At 32.0% G+C, this 19,009-nt stretch overlaps 3 protein-coding genes across 10 annotated transcripts in view; 1 reads left to right on the top strand and 2 right to left on the bottom strand.

Moving 5' to 3' along the window:
- The window catches only part of LOC130895601 (C-terminal-binding protein), a 32,646-nt gene extending 31,877 nt beyond the window's left edge, over positions 1-769 (bottom strand). For 6 of the 8 annotated variants that reach the window (XM_057802990.1, XM_057802992.1, XM_057802989.1 and 3 more), the window contains exon 1: positions 476-762. The gene's annotated coding sequence lies outside the window, so the exon portion shown is untranslated. Of the gene's footprint in view, positions 1-475 lie in introns of all 8 variants that reach the window. The other 2 variants (XM_057802993.1, XM_057802995.1) reach the window with 1 other exon arrangement.
- Positions 770-1,081: 312 nt separating this feature from the next.
- Positions 1,082-9,185, top strand: LOC130894747 (WD repeat and HMG-box DNA-binding protein 1). Its single transcript, XM_057801718.1, has 13 exons — positions 1,082-1,240; positions 1,308-1,548; positions 1,602-1,851; positions 1,913-2,197; positions 2,562-2,813; positions 3,002-3,284; positions 4,099-4,388; positions 4,450-4,622; positions 5,088-5,345; positions 8,349-8,672; positions 8,726-8,773; positions 8,831-8,980; positions 9,036-9,185. The coding sequence occupies exons 1-13, from the start codon at positions 1,164-1,166 to the stop codon at positions 9,129-9,131; spliced, it is 2,727 nt and encodes a 908-aa protein (XP_057657701.1). The 5' UTR covers positions 1,082-1,163; the 3' UTR covers positions 9,132-9,185.
- On the bottom strand, positions 9,132-18,726 carry LOC130894748 (mitochondrial enolase superfamily member 1-like). The gene is made up of 8 exons (XM_057801719.1): positions 18,708-18,726; positions 17,084-17,223; positions 16,025-16,243; positions 15,697-15,970; positions 10,751-10,908; positions 10,383-10,689; positions 9,369-9,550; positions 9,132-9,309 (listed from the first exon to the last, which is right to left on the bottom strand). Exons 2-8 carry the CDS (start codon positions 17,183-17,185, stop codon positions 9,187-9,189), a joined length of 1,365 nt encoding a protein of 454 aa, XP_057657702.1. The 5' UTR covers positions 17,186-17,223; positions 18,708-18,726; the 3' UTR covers positions 9,132-9,186.
- Positions 18,727-19,009: the final 283 nt, after the last annotated feature.

Here is a 19,009-nt window from a genome sequence, read left to right on the forward strand (position 1 = left end):
CTCAAGCAAAAAATTTCCATTTATTTAAAAAATATATTTATATTAAATATGAAAATTTAAAAGTAATATATATCGAATTTACGAGGAAAAGTAAAAGTTTTGAAATAATAACTACAATTTATGTATAGATGTGCAAAAGTGATAGTATCTACTTCGAAGTGAAATGCGGGTCATTGCCATACCTACACTAATCAAATAGAAATTATCTTTGAAACTTACAACTGCAATACACACCAGGTAGTATAATTACCAATGAAAATGGTATTATACTTTAGCAATATCCCGGCGAATACCTATTTTCCTATTAAACGTAAATATGATTGGCATATCTGGGCGAGATACACCGTCATACACGAGGAAATAAAAACATTGTGTAGCGGCAGCCGCTACATCTTGATCTTGACGCGGCATTTACGTAGTTTTAGATACAAGCGTATTACTAAATAATAACAAGATGTATTTGTATATTGCATACCTTACACTTTCCTTGACAGAGAGTACAGAAACAAAGAGAAGCCAATGGAGCCACGCTGTTAGATTCCCAGTACAGCGAGCTTTCTTCACTCCAAAATCACAAAACACTATCACTTTTTAAGGACCGCTTTTGTAACTTCAATTTACGTTTATGTCTATATTTTACACTGATTTATTAAAAATGTATTGAAATAAAACTCCACTTTCGTAAACTTACAATAAGAACGCCAGTTACCGTATCCCCACCTCGGTAATGTAAAATGGCGGTCATAAGAAATTGTAGCAAACGATCGCTGCGTTCGTTTTAGAAGTTCGCGCTTTGTTGAGTTCGAGGTGAAATGAGTCCGTTAAATTTGAAAAAATAAAGATGTTTTTCGAAAAGTAACACAATTTAATGATTTAAAGAGGAAATTCTATATACTATTTCAAAAAGAATCCATATATTTCCATCAAATAGATTATAAAATATAGAAAATTATAAAAATTCCTGATGCATTATATTCATATTATTATGCATCTTTTTCTTATACTCACAGTTGATAGAGACAGAATGTTTTAGGGGAATTTTAAAAACAAATATCCCTAATTTATATACTATTATTTTCCCGGGTTTTTTATTGTCAAAGTCAAACTAAATAAAATATTCTTTTTTTTAATCATTTATAATAAAATAATTTTTGGGTAAAAGCATGACTGTTAAACACGAAGATTTAAGATATGCACATGATGAAGGTCACACTGATGTTTGTTTTTCCGAAGACGGAAGGTATTTACTATTTAATTTTTATAACTATAAATCTTTCGGACTTTTATTAGCGTGATCATTACTTTAGTAAATTTGTGACTTGCGGGGCTGATGGAGAAATAAGAATATGGTCTACAGACGAAGAAGATCCTATTCACAATTGCGTAGGAGAATGGGCTCTATCGGTTGGACAAAAAGGAGATAATGTATATGTTTCAACTAATAATAATGATATTCAAATATTATCGTTAGCTGACGGTGATAGAGCTGGCGTTTTAGATAGATTTGTAGCACCAATAAATCACATCGCGGTAGATCGACATAGTAAAGTAAGTGTTTTTTTTATAATAATAAATTTTACTACTAGAAATATTTCGTCTAGTTATTAGCACTTGCTGGTGAAGATATGGAAATTAAATTGGTGAATTTAGAAAAATCGAATAAAGAAGTGACTGTAATTGAAGGAATGTCGGGTCCGTGTTTGAGCGTTTCTGTTACATCTGCGTCTAAAATGTTAGCGGCTTCATGTGGTGATACTAAATTAAGAATATGGAATATAGAAAGTAAAGTTTTGTTAAAAGAAATCACTTGTTTTCCTAAGGTCAACAGTTTTTCAAATGCAAAGTTATTATGTAAGTTTTATTTTACTTGAAAAAAAAATTATAAAGTTAATGAATATTTAATGTGGTTTAGGTCGAATTGATTTTGAACCTAAACAAGGAAAATATCTTGCTTACCCTGAAAAGAACAGCGTTATTATTTTACAAGTGTCAGATTGGTCCACAAATGTTACTTTAACATGTAAAGAAGTTTCTTCAGATTATTCCATTGTTCAATTTTCGCCTTGCGGGGGATACATTTTAGCCACTACATTAGAAGGGGATTTTGTGATTTGGAATGTTTCTACAGGAGAAGTATCCTGCGTTAGCAAACATGAGAAATCAGTAGCTGTTTGTGGTTTAATGTGGAATCCCATAGGTAATTATATTATTTTTTTTTTAATTATTATTATAAATGATAATTGAATCATTTCTTTCGATTTAAGTCCAAGTAATACTAAAATAAAAAAATTCTATTAATGAAATTTACAGAAATAAAAAAAGTTTCGATATATATTTTTTTCTTAATCAAGTTAAAAAAATGAACAATATTTAAAAGAAATTTTTCAGTTTTTTAAAGCTTAATAAAATAAAATTTTCTATGAGGTTTGTACTTCTTTTGCTCTTTCTAGGGTTCTTTGAAAATCTCTCCAAGTTTTGGTTCCTGTTGCTTTGATTTGTTTTTCCCCTTATTAATATTTTTCTTTATGATTTAGTGAAAAAATCATCTAATTTTTTTTAAGGAAACGGACAAATCGTTTACACTGACGTCGAGGGTCAATTAGGAATAATGACTTGGTCTATTATAAATCAAAATAAAGAAATTTCTAATAAAAGTCAAGATGTTATTATTACAAATGAATTAAATTTTGATAACATACCATTCGAAGAAGTCGACGATGATGATGATGATGATGAAAATACTTTTTCTGTTAATAAATTAAAAAAGCAGTACATGAATGATATAGATGAAGATTCCAAGCAATCTGTGGCTGGTATGTAATGTAAAAATTATTTTTATATATATAGGGTTGTTGGATATATATTTTTTATTTCTATTTACAGTGTTAGTGTTAAAAGTAAGTATGAAATTATTATATTCAAATTATAATTTAATTATTTATTACAAAAGTGTTTTATATATCTAGTAGGTATAAAAATATTGATTTTTTTTTTGTCGCAGGTTCTTCCAGGGTACCTACACCAAGACCGCGTACTCCAGAAATACCATTACAACCACCTTTTATGCCATCTTCGACTCCCGAGCATCTAGATCCAAGATATATGTGTTGGAATGACGTGGGGGTTATTAGATGTTATGGAAATAATTCTGACGAAACTTCCGTTAAATCTATAGAAGTTGAATTTCATGATTCGAGTTTCCACAACAGCATGATGATGCAAAATTATCAGGATTATACGATGGGGTCACTAAGTAGAAGCGCACTGCTGGTGGCAAATTCTAGGTATGCTTTTTTTAGTGTAATTGTTAGTATAATTTAGTAATTATAATTTTTTGCCCAAAAATTTTTTATTGATCAAAAAAATTGAAAAAAATATTTTCTTTTAACTGTATATTTCAATTATTTTCATTGAGGTGAGAGTTTTTTTGCGAAATAAATTGAAATTTTTCAAAAACAGGGCAATTTGTTAGAGACAAAAGAACTACTTTTGTATTGACGTTCTAAAAAATTGAAACTTTAGTTGGGATTTTAATTTTTTTTTATAATATAAAATGGGATTTTATACAGGACAAATGACCAACTTATCTAACTATTTTGATTAAAATTTGTGTGCATAGTACAAATGAACTACTTTTCCACCATTTTTTTGTTGAAAGTTTTGTTAAAAAAACAGTTATTTGTGAATGGGACAAATGACCTACTTTTCCAACTATTTTGAATAAAATTTTTGTGTTAAAAAAATAGTAAAACGAAAAAAAAACGATTTTGTATGAGTTTTGAGGTTAGGTTAGGATTAATTGTGGATTTTTTTCTTTCATCCCATTTTTCTTGAGAAAATGATAGAAAAACAAAAAACGGTTGGTAGTAAGTTTTGAGGTTAGGTCCAAAGGGAACTTGAATTAATTGAGGAATTTCGATTTTTCACTTTTCGAATTGTCCCAATTCGAAAAAAAAAATATATTTTTCATAATATAATAAAGTGGGTTCTGTATAGGCCCAATGAACTACTATTTGAATGAAATTTTCGTGCTTTGAGGTTAGGTGAAAACAATTGAATTCGTTTTTAATACAAATTGTAACTAAATTCGGTTTTCAGTCAAATTCACGTTGTGCCTTTGATAGCCAGCTCCAAAGAATGGATGTTAAAAGTCGAAGAAACCGAAGAAATAATTTCGGTAACCGCCTCCGAAAATTTAATAGGTTTCGCAATGGGTAATTACATAATAAGGGTAGCGTCAGTTTACGGTACTCAAAGGGCGGTACTATCCATACCGGGACCTGTAATTTCTATGGCAGCTTTCAAAGATTTACTCATGATTGCTCACCATACGTCGGGAGTAAGAAAAGGGGATCAATGTATCAACGTGAGGTTGATTAAATTCGAAGGTGAATCGATAAAATCAATTTTTTTTTTGTTGGTTTAAATTATGTTTTTAATCATTTTTAGGTCAATCTATACAGTGTAGGGATATCGGTGGGGCTCTGGGTCCCGATTCGACGTTAACTTGGTTGGGATTTTCGGATATAGGTACCCCTGCGATGATGGATTCTTCCGGAATGTTATCGATGTATCCGCACAACACCAATACTTGGATACCATTTTGTGATACGACTAAACATGTAAATCAATTCATACTCCCCTATGCCCTTTATTCACGGTTAGTTTAGCGTTTTCGAAATCGTGAAATCCATTTATCGATACCAGATAATCGAATTAGGATTTCGATAAATGGATTCTACGATTACGAAAACGCTACATAACCGAATCCGAACCGTGCAGATAACTAACAGAGTATAATATTTCACTCCGCTCTTTATTTTCCTTTCCTAAACCTGTCAAATGTCAATATCGGATATAAATAGAACAATCGGGAAGCAACTAGAGTATTCGAAAAACAAAACTTGATTAATCCGGTTAGCTTAGCGTTTTCGAAAACATGAAATCCATTTATCGATACTCGGTTTCACCGAGATCGAACTGGGATTTCGATAAATGGATTCTATGATTTCGAAAACGCTAAATAACCGATTCTAAACCGTGCGATATAGCCGGACTTATTAATTTCTTTTTTTTTTTTTTTTTAGAGAAAATGTCCCGGCGATGGTTTTTTCGTAACTACGATATTCGAATCGAATCAAACGGTCGGGGGTATCAAGTGCAGGGGTACCGTGTATCCCGGTTTTACCCCGCGACCGACGATGTGTGAAATACCGATCGAACCGCCATTCGCCGAAACAACTAACGATAAAACCAAAATGGAAATGAATTTGTTCACTTGGTCGATGTTACAAATTCCCGATATCGATAAAAAATTCAAAGAGACCGCCGTTAAAACTTTCGCCGTAAGTTTTTTTCTGGAATATATGTAACACTAAATACACCAAACTAAGCACTATTCACTAACACTTTATCTAATTTATTTTTGATTATTCCAAATATTCCAGATTATTTACTCACTTGATGGCTATTTATACATAACGGTTTTTCTCGATATTTCGGATTCTAGGATGTAAACAAACGAAGAGGACTTATTGGAATCGTCTCTTTTAAAAAGATGTCACTAAAGATGTAAACAACTTATAAAAACGATATAAAGACCCGGCGCGTCCACCAAACTTTACATTCTATTAATTTAAACGAACAGGACCGGCTTTAGTCAGACGAGTTCGTAGCAATAGTGACCAATTATTTGAAGTTGAATTTACTTCCGAAGTATCCGGGCGTATTTGGACATTATTTTTCTCGAAATGCTCCTCTCCGGACTTATTTTCTGAAAAATTCCACTTTTCTTTGTATAGGCTTTGAACTTTTTATGTTTTAATAAACTTTGATTGTTGTTGGATTGATTTTTTCGGTGATATACTATTTTTTATCTCTAAAATTGAAATTTATTTTCAATATGGACTTTTATCTGTTTGTTTTACTTTTTTTTGGTAAAATCTATCTTATTTATTTGTAAAGTATTGTCAAACTTCAGTTTTTTCTGTAGAATTTTCTGTAAAATTGGAATTTATTTTTTTCATAAACATTTTCTTATAAACTTATACCGTTTTTTTTGTAAAGCCTGTTTGTTTTTTTGTAAACTATTTGCAATTTATTCATTTTTTTCTGTAAAATTGAAGCTTATTTTGTTACAGGTATTCCGTTGTAAGCATTCTACTTTTTTCTGTAATCCTATTCTGATTTTCTGTACAATATCTGTTCTGGATATCTCAAACTTTTGCCAAATCTCGTTTTTTTTCTTAATACATTTCTGTAATTCATTGTTTCTGTAAAATTGTACTTTATAAACAAACCGTTTGTCGTTAAACTTCATTTTTCTCTGTAGTACAGACATTTTCTGTAAACTTCAGACCTTCCTCTCTAATAACTTTGTTTTTTTGTAGAATTTGTCATTTTCTCCTAAACATTAATTTCTCTTTGACAATTTTTTTTGTAGAAGTTTTTAAAATTTATTTATTTTTTCTGTAAAATTGTAGTTTGTAGTAGAGACATTTTCTGTAGGCTTTTTAGACTTTTTTCTGTAGTTCTTGTCAGTTTTTCTGTAGAATTTGTTCTTTTATTTTGTAAACCTTTCTAAAAACTTCATTTGTTTTCTGTAAACCTTTCTGTAATTTGTTTTTCCTGTAGTAATAGGTCTTGCTTGTAGTAGAGGCATTTTCTGTAGGCTTTTTAGACTTTTTTCTGTAGTTCTTGTCAGTTTTTCTGTAGAATTTGTTCTTTTATTTTGTAAACCTTTCTAAAAACTTCATTTGTTTTCTGTAAACCTTTCTGTAATTTGTTTTTCCTGTAGTAATAGGTCTTGCTTGTAGTAGAGGCATTTTCTGTAGGCTTTTTAGACTTTTTTCTGTAGTTCTTGTCAGTTTTTCTGTAGAATTTGTGCTTTTATTTTGTACACCTTTCTAAAAACTTCATTTGTTTTCTGTAAACCTTTCTGTAATTTGTTTTTCCTGTAGTAATAGGTCTTGCTTGTAGTAGAGGCATTTTCTGTAGGCTTTTTAGACTTTTTTCTGTAGTTCTTGTCAGTTTTTCTGTAGAATTTGTGCTTTTATTTTGTAAACCTTTCTAAAAACTTCATTTGTTTTCTGTAAACCTTTCTGTAATTTGTTTTTCCTGTAGTAATAGGTCTTGCTTGTAGTAGAGGCATTTTCTGTAGACTTTTTAGACTTTTTTCTGTAGTTCTTGTCAGTTTTTCTGTAGAATTTGTGCTTTTATTTTGTACACCTTTCTAAAAACTTCATTTGTTTTCTGTAAACCTTTCTGTAATTTGTTTTTCCTGTAGTAATAGGTCTTGCTTGTAGTAGAGGCATTTTCTGTAGGCTTTTTAGACTTTTTTCTGTAGTTCTTGTCAGTTTTTCTGTAGAATTTGTGCTTTTATTTTGTAAACCTTTCTAAAAACTTCATTTGTTTTCTGTAAACCTTTCTGTAATTTGTTTTTCCTGTAGTAATAGGTCTTGCTTGTAGTAGAGGCATTTTCTGTAGGCTTTTTAGACTTTTTTCTGTAGTTCTTGTCAGTTTTTCTGTAGAATTTGTTCTTTTATTTTGTAAACCTTTCTAAAAACTTCATTTGTTTTCTGTAAACCTTTCTGTAATTTGTTTTTCCTGTAGTAATAGGTCTTGCTTGTAGTAGAGGCATTTTCTGTAGGCTTTTTAGACTTTTTTCTGTAGTTCTTGTCAGTTTTTCTGTAGAATTTGTTCTTTTATTTTGTAAACCTTTCTAAAAACTTCATTTGTTTTCTGTAAACCTTTCTGTAATTTGTTTTTCCTGTAGTAATAGGTCTTGCTTGTAGTAGAGGCATTTTCTGTAGGCTTTTTAGACTTTTTTCTGTAGTTCTTGTCAGTTTTTCTGTAGAATTTGTGCTTTTATTTTGTAAACCTTTCTAAAAACTTCATTTGGTTTCTGTAAACCTTTCTGTAATTTGTTTTTCCTGTAGTAATAGGTCTTGCTTGTAGTAGAGGCATTTTCTGTAGGCTTTTTAGACTTTTTTCTGTAGTTCTTGTCAGTTTTTCTGTAGAATTTGTACTTTTATTTTGTACACCTTTCTAAAAACTTCATTTGTTTTCTGTAAACCTTTCTGTAATTTTTTTCCTGTAGTAATAGGTCTTGCTTGTAGTAGAGGCATTTTCTGTAGGCTTTTTAGACTTTTTTCTGTAGTTCTTGTCAGTTTTTCTGTAGAATTTGTACTTTTATTTTGTACACCTTTCTGTAAACTTTTTTCCTGTAGTATGAGATTTTCTTTGTAGTAGATATATTGTCTGTAAACTTCAGACTTTTCAAAATGGAGTTTTAAATATATATAGGTGAAAATTTTTCAATAAAATAAACGAAAAAATTAATTTTTCAGTTGGCTTGCAAGAATAATTTAGATGAAAGGGCGTTAGAATTGATGGAAATCGTATTGAACCCCCAAATAATATCGTTAGCGTTAAAATACGCCTCAAAATTAGATAAAAAAAGACTAGCGGAAAAATTAACGAATCTACTAACGAAAATTACGCGAGAATCCGAAAATAGCAAAGAAACATTACAGGATACAGAAAAAGAGGAAACTACTTCCCGAAAACCGACTAATATAAAATTAAATCTAAAACGCACACCGAAATTGAAACGGGAAACGTTTAAAGAAGTTCCGGCTACCCCAGATGTAACGGAAACTACCCTAAACACAGTAAGAATCTAATCAAATCGCGATAATTTCGTTTTAAAAAATTTTGTTTCCAGGAAATTTCCACCCCAAATTCATTCAACGACACTACCATAGATACCGAGGTAACCAAATTCGTATTACATCCAAGCAGATGAATCATTTTTTTTTCTTAATTTCAGCAAATGGAAAGAGAAGATGTAAATCCGTTTTTGAAACGTCTCCAGAAACCGAAATTCGATAAAACGATCAATCCCCTCAGTTTAACCGATAAATTTGCCGGGGTTACGTACGAAAATGAAACCAAGGAGGTTAATAAAAAATTTCCGGAGGTAATTTTACATCGATTCACTGATTTTTTTACTTTTTCAAATTTGTCGTTTCCAGGTAGGAGAAAAGAGGAAATTCCAAAACGCAGACTGCGATAAACCGAAAGAGAAACAGAGGAAATTGGATATGTTTAAATTTAAAAAAAATTCTTAATTTTAAGGGGTACGGTTTAATCAATTTTCAATTATACAGATACTTTTCGGATAATTTATTTCTTCTTCCTGGGATCGCTGAAAATTCCTTTGGCGAACATACTTTCCCATTCCTTTCCGTTCGGATAAACGTAATCTTCGATCGCTTCTTTCTTCAATTCGGTGTTGTATCCGGGCGCCTACAACGTAAACTCAACCCGTTGCATAAAGTAAGGAAAAAGAAGAAGAACTGACTTACCCTCGGTGCTAGATAATGAGCGTTTTCTATTAACGTCGGATAAACGAAATGTTCGTGTTGTTGATCGACGTATTCCACCCATTTACCATCGGAAGTTCCCGATAAGGCGACGTAGTCCCACATTTGTAGATGTTGTACCATTTCGCAAAGACCGACACCGCCGGCGTGAGGACATACTTTTACTAAAACATATTAATCGATTGAAAAACGAGCAAAAACGAACACTGCATTCGCTGGATTTATTTCAATGTGATGTTTTAACGATCCAAAGAAGATTATTACCAGCGGTTTGTCCGGATTTGATATAGCGCGACTTTTTTCCACATTTGGCAAAGAGATAAAGAGGCAAATGTGTCCAGAAGACACCAGGATTAGGATAATTCGAGGAATTGACATTTAAAAACCACTGCAGTCGTCGGACATGACACCAAGTGACTTTCACTCGATACAAACCGACCGAAACTAAAAAAAAAACCAAAAGCAGCCGATACTTTCACCAAATTCAGTTCGTTGTGCCTTTTTTTCACAATTTCGTCTATTTTATCGCCGATTAAGAGATAATGGACTCAAAAAATACGAGGAAATTATATAATTGCCAGACTTGGTGACTTATACTTGTTGTCAACCGACTAAGAGTGAAAAAAGTTGATTCCACGTGAATTATCAAATATATTGAAAAGGCACAGGAACGTTGCAAAGTACAAGGAATTGATATTCGGCATCCACTGTAATTGCCGGAGTTGACACCAAGTAATTTTTACTAGGTGGTCGACAATTTTACCAAATTTAGTTCAGTGCAACTTTTTTCCATGTTTTCATCCATTTCATCATCGATTAAAACAGACAAAAATGACAAAAACTTTGTCAGATTTGACACCAAGTGAATGTTCAGCCATTTTAGTTGCCGGACATGAATCTAAGTGACTTATTTGATGTAAACGACTAAAATTATAAGGAGCAGTCAACAATTCGTGCAGATTTAGCACCAAGTGATCGAAATTTATAAATACAAACCTCCAAGTTTTTGTGCCATTAGATAAACGGATAGGATCTCGTTGACACCACCGATACGGGCCGAATCGATTTGACAATATTGTATGGCGTCCGTTTGCAAGAATTGTTTGAATAATACCCTGTTGCAACACATCTCCCCGGAAGCTACGCCGATTCCTAGAGGTTTTAGAGCTTTGGATATTTCGGCGTGACCGAGAACGTCATCGGGCGAGGTCGGTTCTTCGATCCACAGCGGTTTGAATTTAGCCAATTCCTTCATCCAATCGATAGCTTCTTGGACTTCCCATACCTGATTGGCATCCACCATCTGCGACAATGTGATTAGCGTCGAAAATATGAAGAATAAAAAAATAATAAAAGCGTCTTACCAACGTTTTATCCCAACCGATGATGTTTCTAATAAATTCCAATCTTTTGGCGTCGTCTTTTAAATTTTTACCGACTTTCACTTTGAAAGCGTTGAAACCGGCGTTCATGTATTTCTGCGCCAAATGTTGGATCTTTTCATTCGAATATCCCAACCATCCTGCGATTGAAAAATTTTATAGGTTATAATCTAACCAAAACAATTTTACGAGGGGAATTGAAAAAATATTAAAATTACCGAAATGTGTGGTTAGAATCTTCTATTCACTTTGACAGTACATTAAAAATGGCGAACGTATATATTGAAATAATTACAAGGAGAGATCGAAAAGTATTATTACTTCCGTAAATGTTTAGGTAACGTCACGTGTCACTTAGTTTCGTTCAAATTTGATAGTTATTTAAGTGTGTCCATAACAGTTGACGTAGATTTCAAAATAATTACACGGGGAAATAAAATAGTTGTCAAATTTTCAAAATGTTGACGTAAAAGCAGAGATTACTTTCGTAAACCCTCGGTAACATAATATTTCGTTAAAAATACGATCAAAGTGTGTATCTATTGGAATAGTTACATGGGGAAAACAAGAAGTATTACAAATTACAAAATAGGAGGGTAAATCCGTGATTATTTGCATAAATATATAGAATAACCCCCATTTTTCACTAATTTCCGTTAAGAATTAACAGATCGTTCAAAATTTTAATGACAGTTGACGTAGCTTTCAAATAATTACATGGGGAATTTTAATGACAGTTTTCATTTAAATTCGTGGAAAATTGACATTTCCACGAAAATGGCGGTGACAACTGACGTATGTTATAAAATAATTACAAGGGAAACTCAAAAAGTTGATAATTTTTCAAAATATTTGAGTAAAACCAAAATAATTACAAGGGGAAATCGAAAAGTATTATAATTATCAAAAAAAGTGGGTAGAAAGTGTATTTAATTTCTCAAATCCTTCGCTAACGTACCGTTTTACTCAAATTCTTGAAAAATGTACATTTACGGTTACAATTTACGTCTTTTTTTTTTAAATAACTACAAGGGTAATTAAAAAAGTCATTAAGCGATTACTTTCACTTAATTAGTTCAAAGCGAACGTATCTATTAAAATATTTACAAGAGGAAACCAGAAAGTAATTCAAGATTCGTTACAAATTGCAATGAAAGTTGACGTAGTTTTCGAAATAATTACAAGGGGAATAATTTCTCCGAAACACCATAAATAACATCGATATTATAAAATGTGGAATGCACCTGAGACGTCAACCGATTTATTTTTAGCAAAACCACCATAAAATTATTTGTTTATCAAAAGGTGTAAATTATACGTTGTTATCTAATAATTACCCATCGATAGAAAATAAATATTTGTTGTACAAACTAGTCACGCCATCGTCGTAATTTTCAATTAACAATTCCGTTGATTTTAAAATAAATAGACTAGACGAAATATGCGAAGGATTTTTGACTTTTGACCCTCTCGTAACCGCGATTACGGAATATCTCAATATATACAAACATTTCCACAATCTGTAGATTATTTTTCAAGTCCTGCAACGTTGTTAAATCCGATCTCCTTACGTACTTGAATAAATTTGGTTTTTTAAGTAAACACATGCGTTCTTTTTAATTCCATTGACGTTACAATAGTGGTTATACATTTTTGACAGCTGTCGTTTTAATAAAAATATTGTCAGTTCATTTTCAATCATTTTTTTATTGTAAACATCGTCTGGTCTAAAGTATATTCATCTCAATGTGTGGTGATTGGTAGAACAAGATAAAGAAGTACTAAATAGATTACACCATCACTCACAATTACACTGACGCGCGTTCTGAAGACGATAACTTGGTTATCGGAACGCGCTTCAGACTGTGTAATGGTGACTGTTGGTGTAGTGGTGGTGTAAACAGTGTGTTTAATATGAATAATACCAACGGTTATAAAAATTTCAACTTAGTAAAAATGAAGGAGTAAAAAAACAAACGGTGCAAGGTATACTTGACAGATACAACATCTCGTTCTAATAATGAAATAAAAATTTCAGTGTGGTGTTACTAGGTCTATGATTGTTAATTTTCTGTATGTTTCTGATGTCATCTGTCAAAATTTTAATAATTCAATGATCATAATTAGCCTCCTTTATCCTTTTTGACGTTTTGAGGTTATAATAATGTAAACGAAATAACTTATGTCGTTACTTGATAAAAACTGTACGATTTGTAAGTTTGTCGTGTCACAATTAAACAACGTTGCCATATTTAAAAAAATGAAATAGGAAGTGAACGTATCTATTGAAATAATTACAGGGGCGAACTGAAAAGTATTTGAATTATCGAATTGTATGATTAGAATCTTTATTCACTTTCGTAGATCCTTCGGTAACGTTATATTCCACCCAGTTTCGTTACAAATTGCGTTGAAAGTTGACGCCGTTAATAATTACAAGGGGTATTCGAAAATTTGATAATTTTTCATAATTTTTGTCAATAATAGACGATTACTTTCGATAAATTATTGGGTGATATTATATTTCACTCAATTTCGTTAAGAATGCAGTTAAAGAGAACGTATCTATTGGAATAATTACGGGGGGAATTCGAAAAGAATGTAAATTATCGAAATGTGTGGTTAGAATCTCTATTCGCTTTCGTAGATGCTTCGGTAACGTCATATTCCGCCCAGTTTCGTTACAAATTGCGTTGACAGTTGACGCAGCTAAAAATTACAAGGGGTATTCGAAAATTTGATAATTTTTCATAATTTTTATCAATAATAGACAATTACTTTCGGTAAATTATTGGGTGATATTATATTTCACTCAATTTCGTTAAGAATGCAGTTAAAGAGAACGTATCTATTGGAATAATTACGGGGGGAATTCGAAAATAATGTAAATTATCGAAATGTGTGGTTAGAATCTCTATTCGCTTTCGTAGATGCTTCGGTAACGTCATATTCCGCCCAGTTTCGTTACAAATTGCGTTGACAGTTGACGCAGCTAAAAATTACAAGGGGTATTCGAAAATTTGATAATTTTTATCAATAATAGATAATTACTTTCGGTAAATTATTGGGTGATATTATATTTCACTCAATTTCGTTAAGAATGCAGTTAAAGAGAACGTATCTATTGGAATAATTACGGGGGGAATTCGAAAAGAATGTAAATTATCGAAATGTGTGGTTAGAATCTCTATTCGCTTTCGTAGATGCTTCGGTAACGTCATTTTCCGCCCAGTTTCGTTACAAATTGCGTTGACAGTTGACGCAGCTAATAATTACAAGGGGAATTCGAAAATTTGATAATTTTTATCAATAATAGACAATTACTTTCGGTAAATTATTGGGTGATATTATATTTCACTCAATTTCGTTAAGAATGCAGTTAAAGAGAACGTATCTATTGGAATAATTACGGGGGGAATTCGAAAAGAATGTAAATTATCGAAATGTGTGGTTAGAATCTCTATTCGCTTTCGTAGATGCTTCGGTAACGTCATATTCCGCCCAGTTTCGTTACAAATTGCGTTGACAGTTGACGCAGCTAAAAATTACAAGGGGTATTCGAAAATTTGATAATTTTTCATAATTTTTATCAATAATAGACAATTACTTTCGGTAAATTATTGGGTGATATTATATTTCACTCAATTTCGTTAAGAATGCAGTTAAAGAGAACGTATCTATTGGAATAATTACGGGGGGAATTCGAAAATAATGTAAATTATCGAAATGTGTGGTTAGAATCTCTATTCGCTTTCGTAGATGCTTCGGTAACGTCATATTCCGCCCAGTTTCGTTACAAATTGCGTTGACAGTTGACGCAGCTAAAAATTACAAGGGGTATTCGAAAATTTGATAATTTTTCATAATTTTTGTCAATAATAGATAATTACTTTCGGTAAATTATTGGGTGATATTATATTTCACTCAATTTCGTTAAGAATGCAGTTAAAGAGAACGTATCTATTGGAATAATTACGGGGGGAATTCGAAAATAATGTAAATTATCGAAATGTGTGGTTAGAATCTCTATTCGCTTTCGTAGATGCTTCGGTAACGTCATTTTCCGCCCAGTTTCGTTACAAATTGCGTTGACAGTTGACGCAGCTAAAAATTACAAGGGGTATTCGAAAATTTGATAATTTTTCATAATTTTTGTCAATAATAGATAATTACTTTCGGTAAATTATTGGGTGATATTATATTTCACTCAATTTCGTTAAGAATGCAGTTAAAGAGAACGTATCTATTGGAATAATTACGGGGGGAATTCGAAAATAATGTAAATTATCGAAATGTGTGGTTAGAATCTCTATTCGCTTTCGTAGATGCTTCGGTAACGTCATTTTCCGCCCAGTTTCGTTACAAATTGCGTTGACAGTTGACGCAGCTAAAAATTACAAGGGGTATTCGAAAATTTGATAATTTTTCATAATTTTTGTCAATAATAGATAATTACTTTCGGTAAATTATTGGGTGATATTATATTTCACTCAATTTCGTTAAGAATGCAGTTAAAGAGAACGTATCTATTGGAATAATTACGGGGGGAATTCGAAAATAATGTAAATTATCGAAATGTGTGGTTAGAATCTCTATTCGCTTTCGTAGATGCTTCGGTAACGTCATTTTCCGCCCAGTTTCGTTACAAATTGCGTTGACAGTTGACGTAGCTTTTTAAATAATTCAAAAAATTGATAATTTCACAAAGTTCTTGAGAAGAATGGGCAATTACTTTTGTAAAATCTTGAATAACATCAAGTTGTGCTAAATTTCGTTATAAATGTTATAAAAATGAACGTATTCTTTGATAAAATACAAGGGGAAATCGAAAAGTTTTATAATTCACAAAAAATGTGGTTAGAATCTTTCGGGAACGTCGTATTTCGCATAGTTTCGTCAAAAATTATATAAATATATGAAAAACGTACCTGCTTGAGTGGTATAACAAGGATAACCGCTCTCCAACAATTTATTCATCCTTTGTTCTTTGCCTTCTTTGCCTTTCTTCAACATTTCTATCGCCTCTTCTTTCGTAACGACGTTCGTCAGGTATCTGAAATCGATGCAAGCTACCAACTGTTCAGGTTCCATATCGGCCAACAACTGCCATACTGGCTTCTTGACCAGCTTACCCCACAGATCCCATAAAGCGTTAATTATCGCCGCCGTCGCCAGATGAGTTACCCCTTTTTCCGGACCAATCTAATTAAATCGACATCGTATCAACCGGATTTAGTTCGCGGTATATAAACTTACCCATCTCAATTGGCTTTCGCTAGTCAACGATCTCCAAAACGTTCCGAAATCTTTATAGATATCGGTGACGACTTGGCCTACGACTAAAGGTCTCATAGATTCGCACGCCGCTACTATAACTTCCGTTCCCCTACCGCACGTGAAAGTTAAACCGTATCCTTCTAATCCCGATTGGAGTTTTATGGTGACGTAAGCGCAGGAATAGTCAGGATCGGTGTGCTGTAAAATCGATTCCAATCTAAGAAAATACGTCAAAATGACGAACGTGGGGTAAACGATCGACCCACTCCATCATATTCCAAACAACAAACAACAAATCCACGTTGCCATCCATACAGATACTTTAGGAAATAGCGTTTGTTTACCCCACGGAGGCCATTTGTAAACGGGCATCAGCTGATTTTGACAATTCGTCAATTGGCTGTCAAATGTCAGCTTTAAATAACAAGGGGATATCTAATTATGTTTAGCAGTTTATATACGCGTGATCAGATTCATTTTTAGATATTTTATCGTAAGATAGACGTATCCAATTCAAACAATCACTCATAATTTGATTTTGAGTGTTTACTTACATGATACGATCTAACCGAACTACTTATACAACAATAGTATCGAGATTATCATTATTATTGAAATAAATTTATCTAATTAAAATTATAGCGACGAAAACCCTGAATCAGACCTTATACAGTCCAGATTTGACACCCAGTGACTATTTTCTTCCGAATATGGACAATTATTTGAAATAGTCTTTGCCTATTCTTTATATTATTAATAAATTTTAATTTGTACTATTTGATATTTTTTATCACCCCTCGTACATCAATATATAATATTTAAAATAATAAAATGATTATTATTGAATTTTTGAATGACTAAATATTCTAGATTCAATTATATAATAATCGTCCTACTTATTTACCAGACTTTTATACGTGTGATTTTCAGGATAACAAACTGTGACCTTTTTTAAAATAAAAAAAAAAGATTTTTACTACTGTAAATCATTTTTTCTATTAATTTTTTAAAAACAATTTTCGTAAATAATGAACTTACCATGGCATCGGATCCATCGGCTTGTAAGGACGTAGGAAAACGTATGTCCTTAACGTCCAACGAGGATATTTTCAAATTTTCCAAAGTAAGAGATCTGCTCATTTCGAATAAATATTTTCAATAACGCAGCTTATCACTAACTAAAATATCATTACATTATATACAAAGTTATCTCAGTGATTATGAAAATTCTCTTCAAGGATAAACAATTAGGAACGTATTTGAGTTCAAGCACATGATTGATTACGCAATCCCCTCGCAGATACTTCACACCCCATTTCGAATTTAAATAAAATCGTCCGACTTATTAAAGCGAACAACCTGATAAATATTTTATTACATTTTTTTAAAACATTCTTTTATTTCAGTGAATCGGTTATAAATAAATTAATTTCGAGCATATTAAGTGTCGAAAGTAAAAGAATTAAATCGAATCTCAAAAGTATGTACTTGTAGAAGAAATAAATCAAACAGAAAAATGTATTAAATATTTTCTACATAGTCCACCCACACGGTTTGCCTTGACCTTGTTTGACCTTTTGGTTTAACAGTTGAAAATAGAGATGGCATGGTTTGCAAACAGAAATTATCCGGAATTATTGTCAGCATGATATAATTACATTTTGTTGCGTCTTTTGGGATTATTTCACTTTTTCGTCTAACCCTCACAACGATTGATAAACATTTTTTCGTTAAAAAATGTCTAATACCTATCTACGTTGAAAAACTGTTACTTGGTAACTGACAGAAGTGTAATAAGTGATTCCTATCTCTATATTTACATGTTTATTAGCTAGTCCTTTTACAGTTTCCTACAATGTGTTGAAATAACTGACTTTTAGGGTTCGGAATTGGAAATAGCGTACTTAGTTCATTTAAAGTCACTGTATAGGAAAGTCTGACATGAGCTATAACGCCCAGTGTAAGAGAATTCTATGTCCTTTTCTAGTACCTTCCTTCAAGAAATTAAAGGCGCCCGCGCTTGCGCGTGGGGTCGCTCTCTCCTGTCATGTAATCTCGCGAATGTAAACAAAACAGACTTGCATTTATGACTCGTCTCTTTTTGTAATTTCATTATTTATATCTATAAATGTTATTATTATTATTATAAAATCAAGAACATTTAGATGCATTAATGTTATTTCCTATATAAAACTTTTATAATTTAAATATATGTCTCAATAGTCAATCACATGGTGCGATTATTTGAACAGACCATTTTTTCCCGCGCTTCTATTGGAGCCACCATTAATTTCTTAGCTCGAAGTCAACCAATCGCGTGAACGAACGCTCTTGCTCAGATTTTCCTATACAGGAACTTTAAATTTGTTGACATGAATTATTCGGCAGACTTATTGATATATAAGTTGTGGTTCTATTTTGAAATAAAGTTTAAAGGTGAATACATATTGGAGTTAAGTTCAACCCAAAAAATCACACGAAAACGACAAAGTTATACGAACAGCATTGAGTGAATTGGACAAGATCAAAACTACACTGAAAAAACTAGAATTATTCTTATTTCAATTATATAAAAATGGTAAAATTCTTCTAACTCAAAAATAATGATTACACTTATTTGCAAAGTTTTGAATATATATTATGAAATATAAAATTAATTTACCTAATCTGAACATCGACATTCCGAATCTGACGTTTCGGTATCGTATTCCGACTCATCTCTCTTTTCTTCTTCGGCTTTTTTAATCTTTCCATTGCTAGTTCTTTTTTGTTTCGACCGCCCTCTTTCGGAATTATTGCTTCCATTTCTATAGCTCCCAAGTTTTTTTCGGAAAAATTTCTTCACGGCATTTTTCCGAGAATCGTTATTGCTAGTTTCAGCATCACGTTTATTCTTGTTATCTAAAATTTATATATAATATACCGGATGTCCCATTTTCATATAAATGAAAAAAGTTACCAGCA

Source organism: Diorhabda carinulata, chromosome 6 (assembly GCF_026250575.1).
Source record: "Diorhabda carinulata isolate Delta chromosome 6, icDioCari1.1, whole genome shotgun sequence".
NCBI lineage: Eukaryota > Metazoa > Arthropoda > Insecta > Coleoptera > Chrysomelidae > Diorhabda > Diorhabda carinulata.

What these genes read in the sequence shown, in the direction of transcription:
- LOC130894747 (XM_057801718.1), top strand. Translation starts at nt 1,164, where the DNA reads ATGACTGTTAAACACGAAGATTTAAGATATGCACATGATGAAGGTCAC. An exon ending in TTTGTGATACGACTAAACAT is followed by an intron (nt 4,623 to 5,087) that starts GTAAATCAATTC and finishes TTTTTTTTTTAG; the next exon opens with AGAAAATGTCCCGGCGATGG. An exon ending in TTAATAAAAAATTTCCGGAG is followed by an intron (nt 8,981 to 9,035) that starts GTAATTTTACAT and finishes TGTCGTTTCCAG; the next exon opens with GTAGGAGAAAAGAGGAAATT.
- LOC130894748 (XM_057801719.1), bottom strand. Translation starts at nt 17,185, where the DNA reads ATGAGCAGATCTCTTACTTTGGAAAATTTGAAAATATCCTCGTTGGAC. An exon ending in CCGATGGATCCGATGCCATG is followed by an intron (nt 16,244 to 17,083) that starts GTAAGTTCATTA and finishes TCGATTTTACAG; the next exon opens with CACACCGATCCTGACTATTC. An exon ending in TTGTTATACCACTCAAGCAG is followed by an intron (nt 10,909 to 15,696) that starts GTACGTTTTTCA and finishes TTTCAATCGCAG; the next exon opens with GATGGTTGGGATATTCGAAT.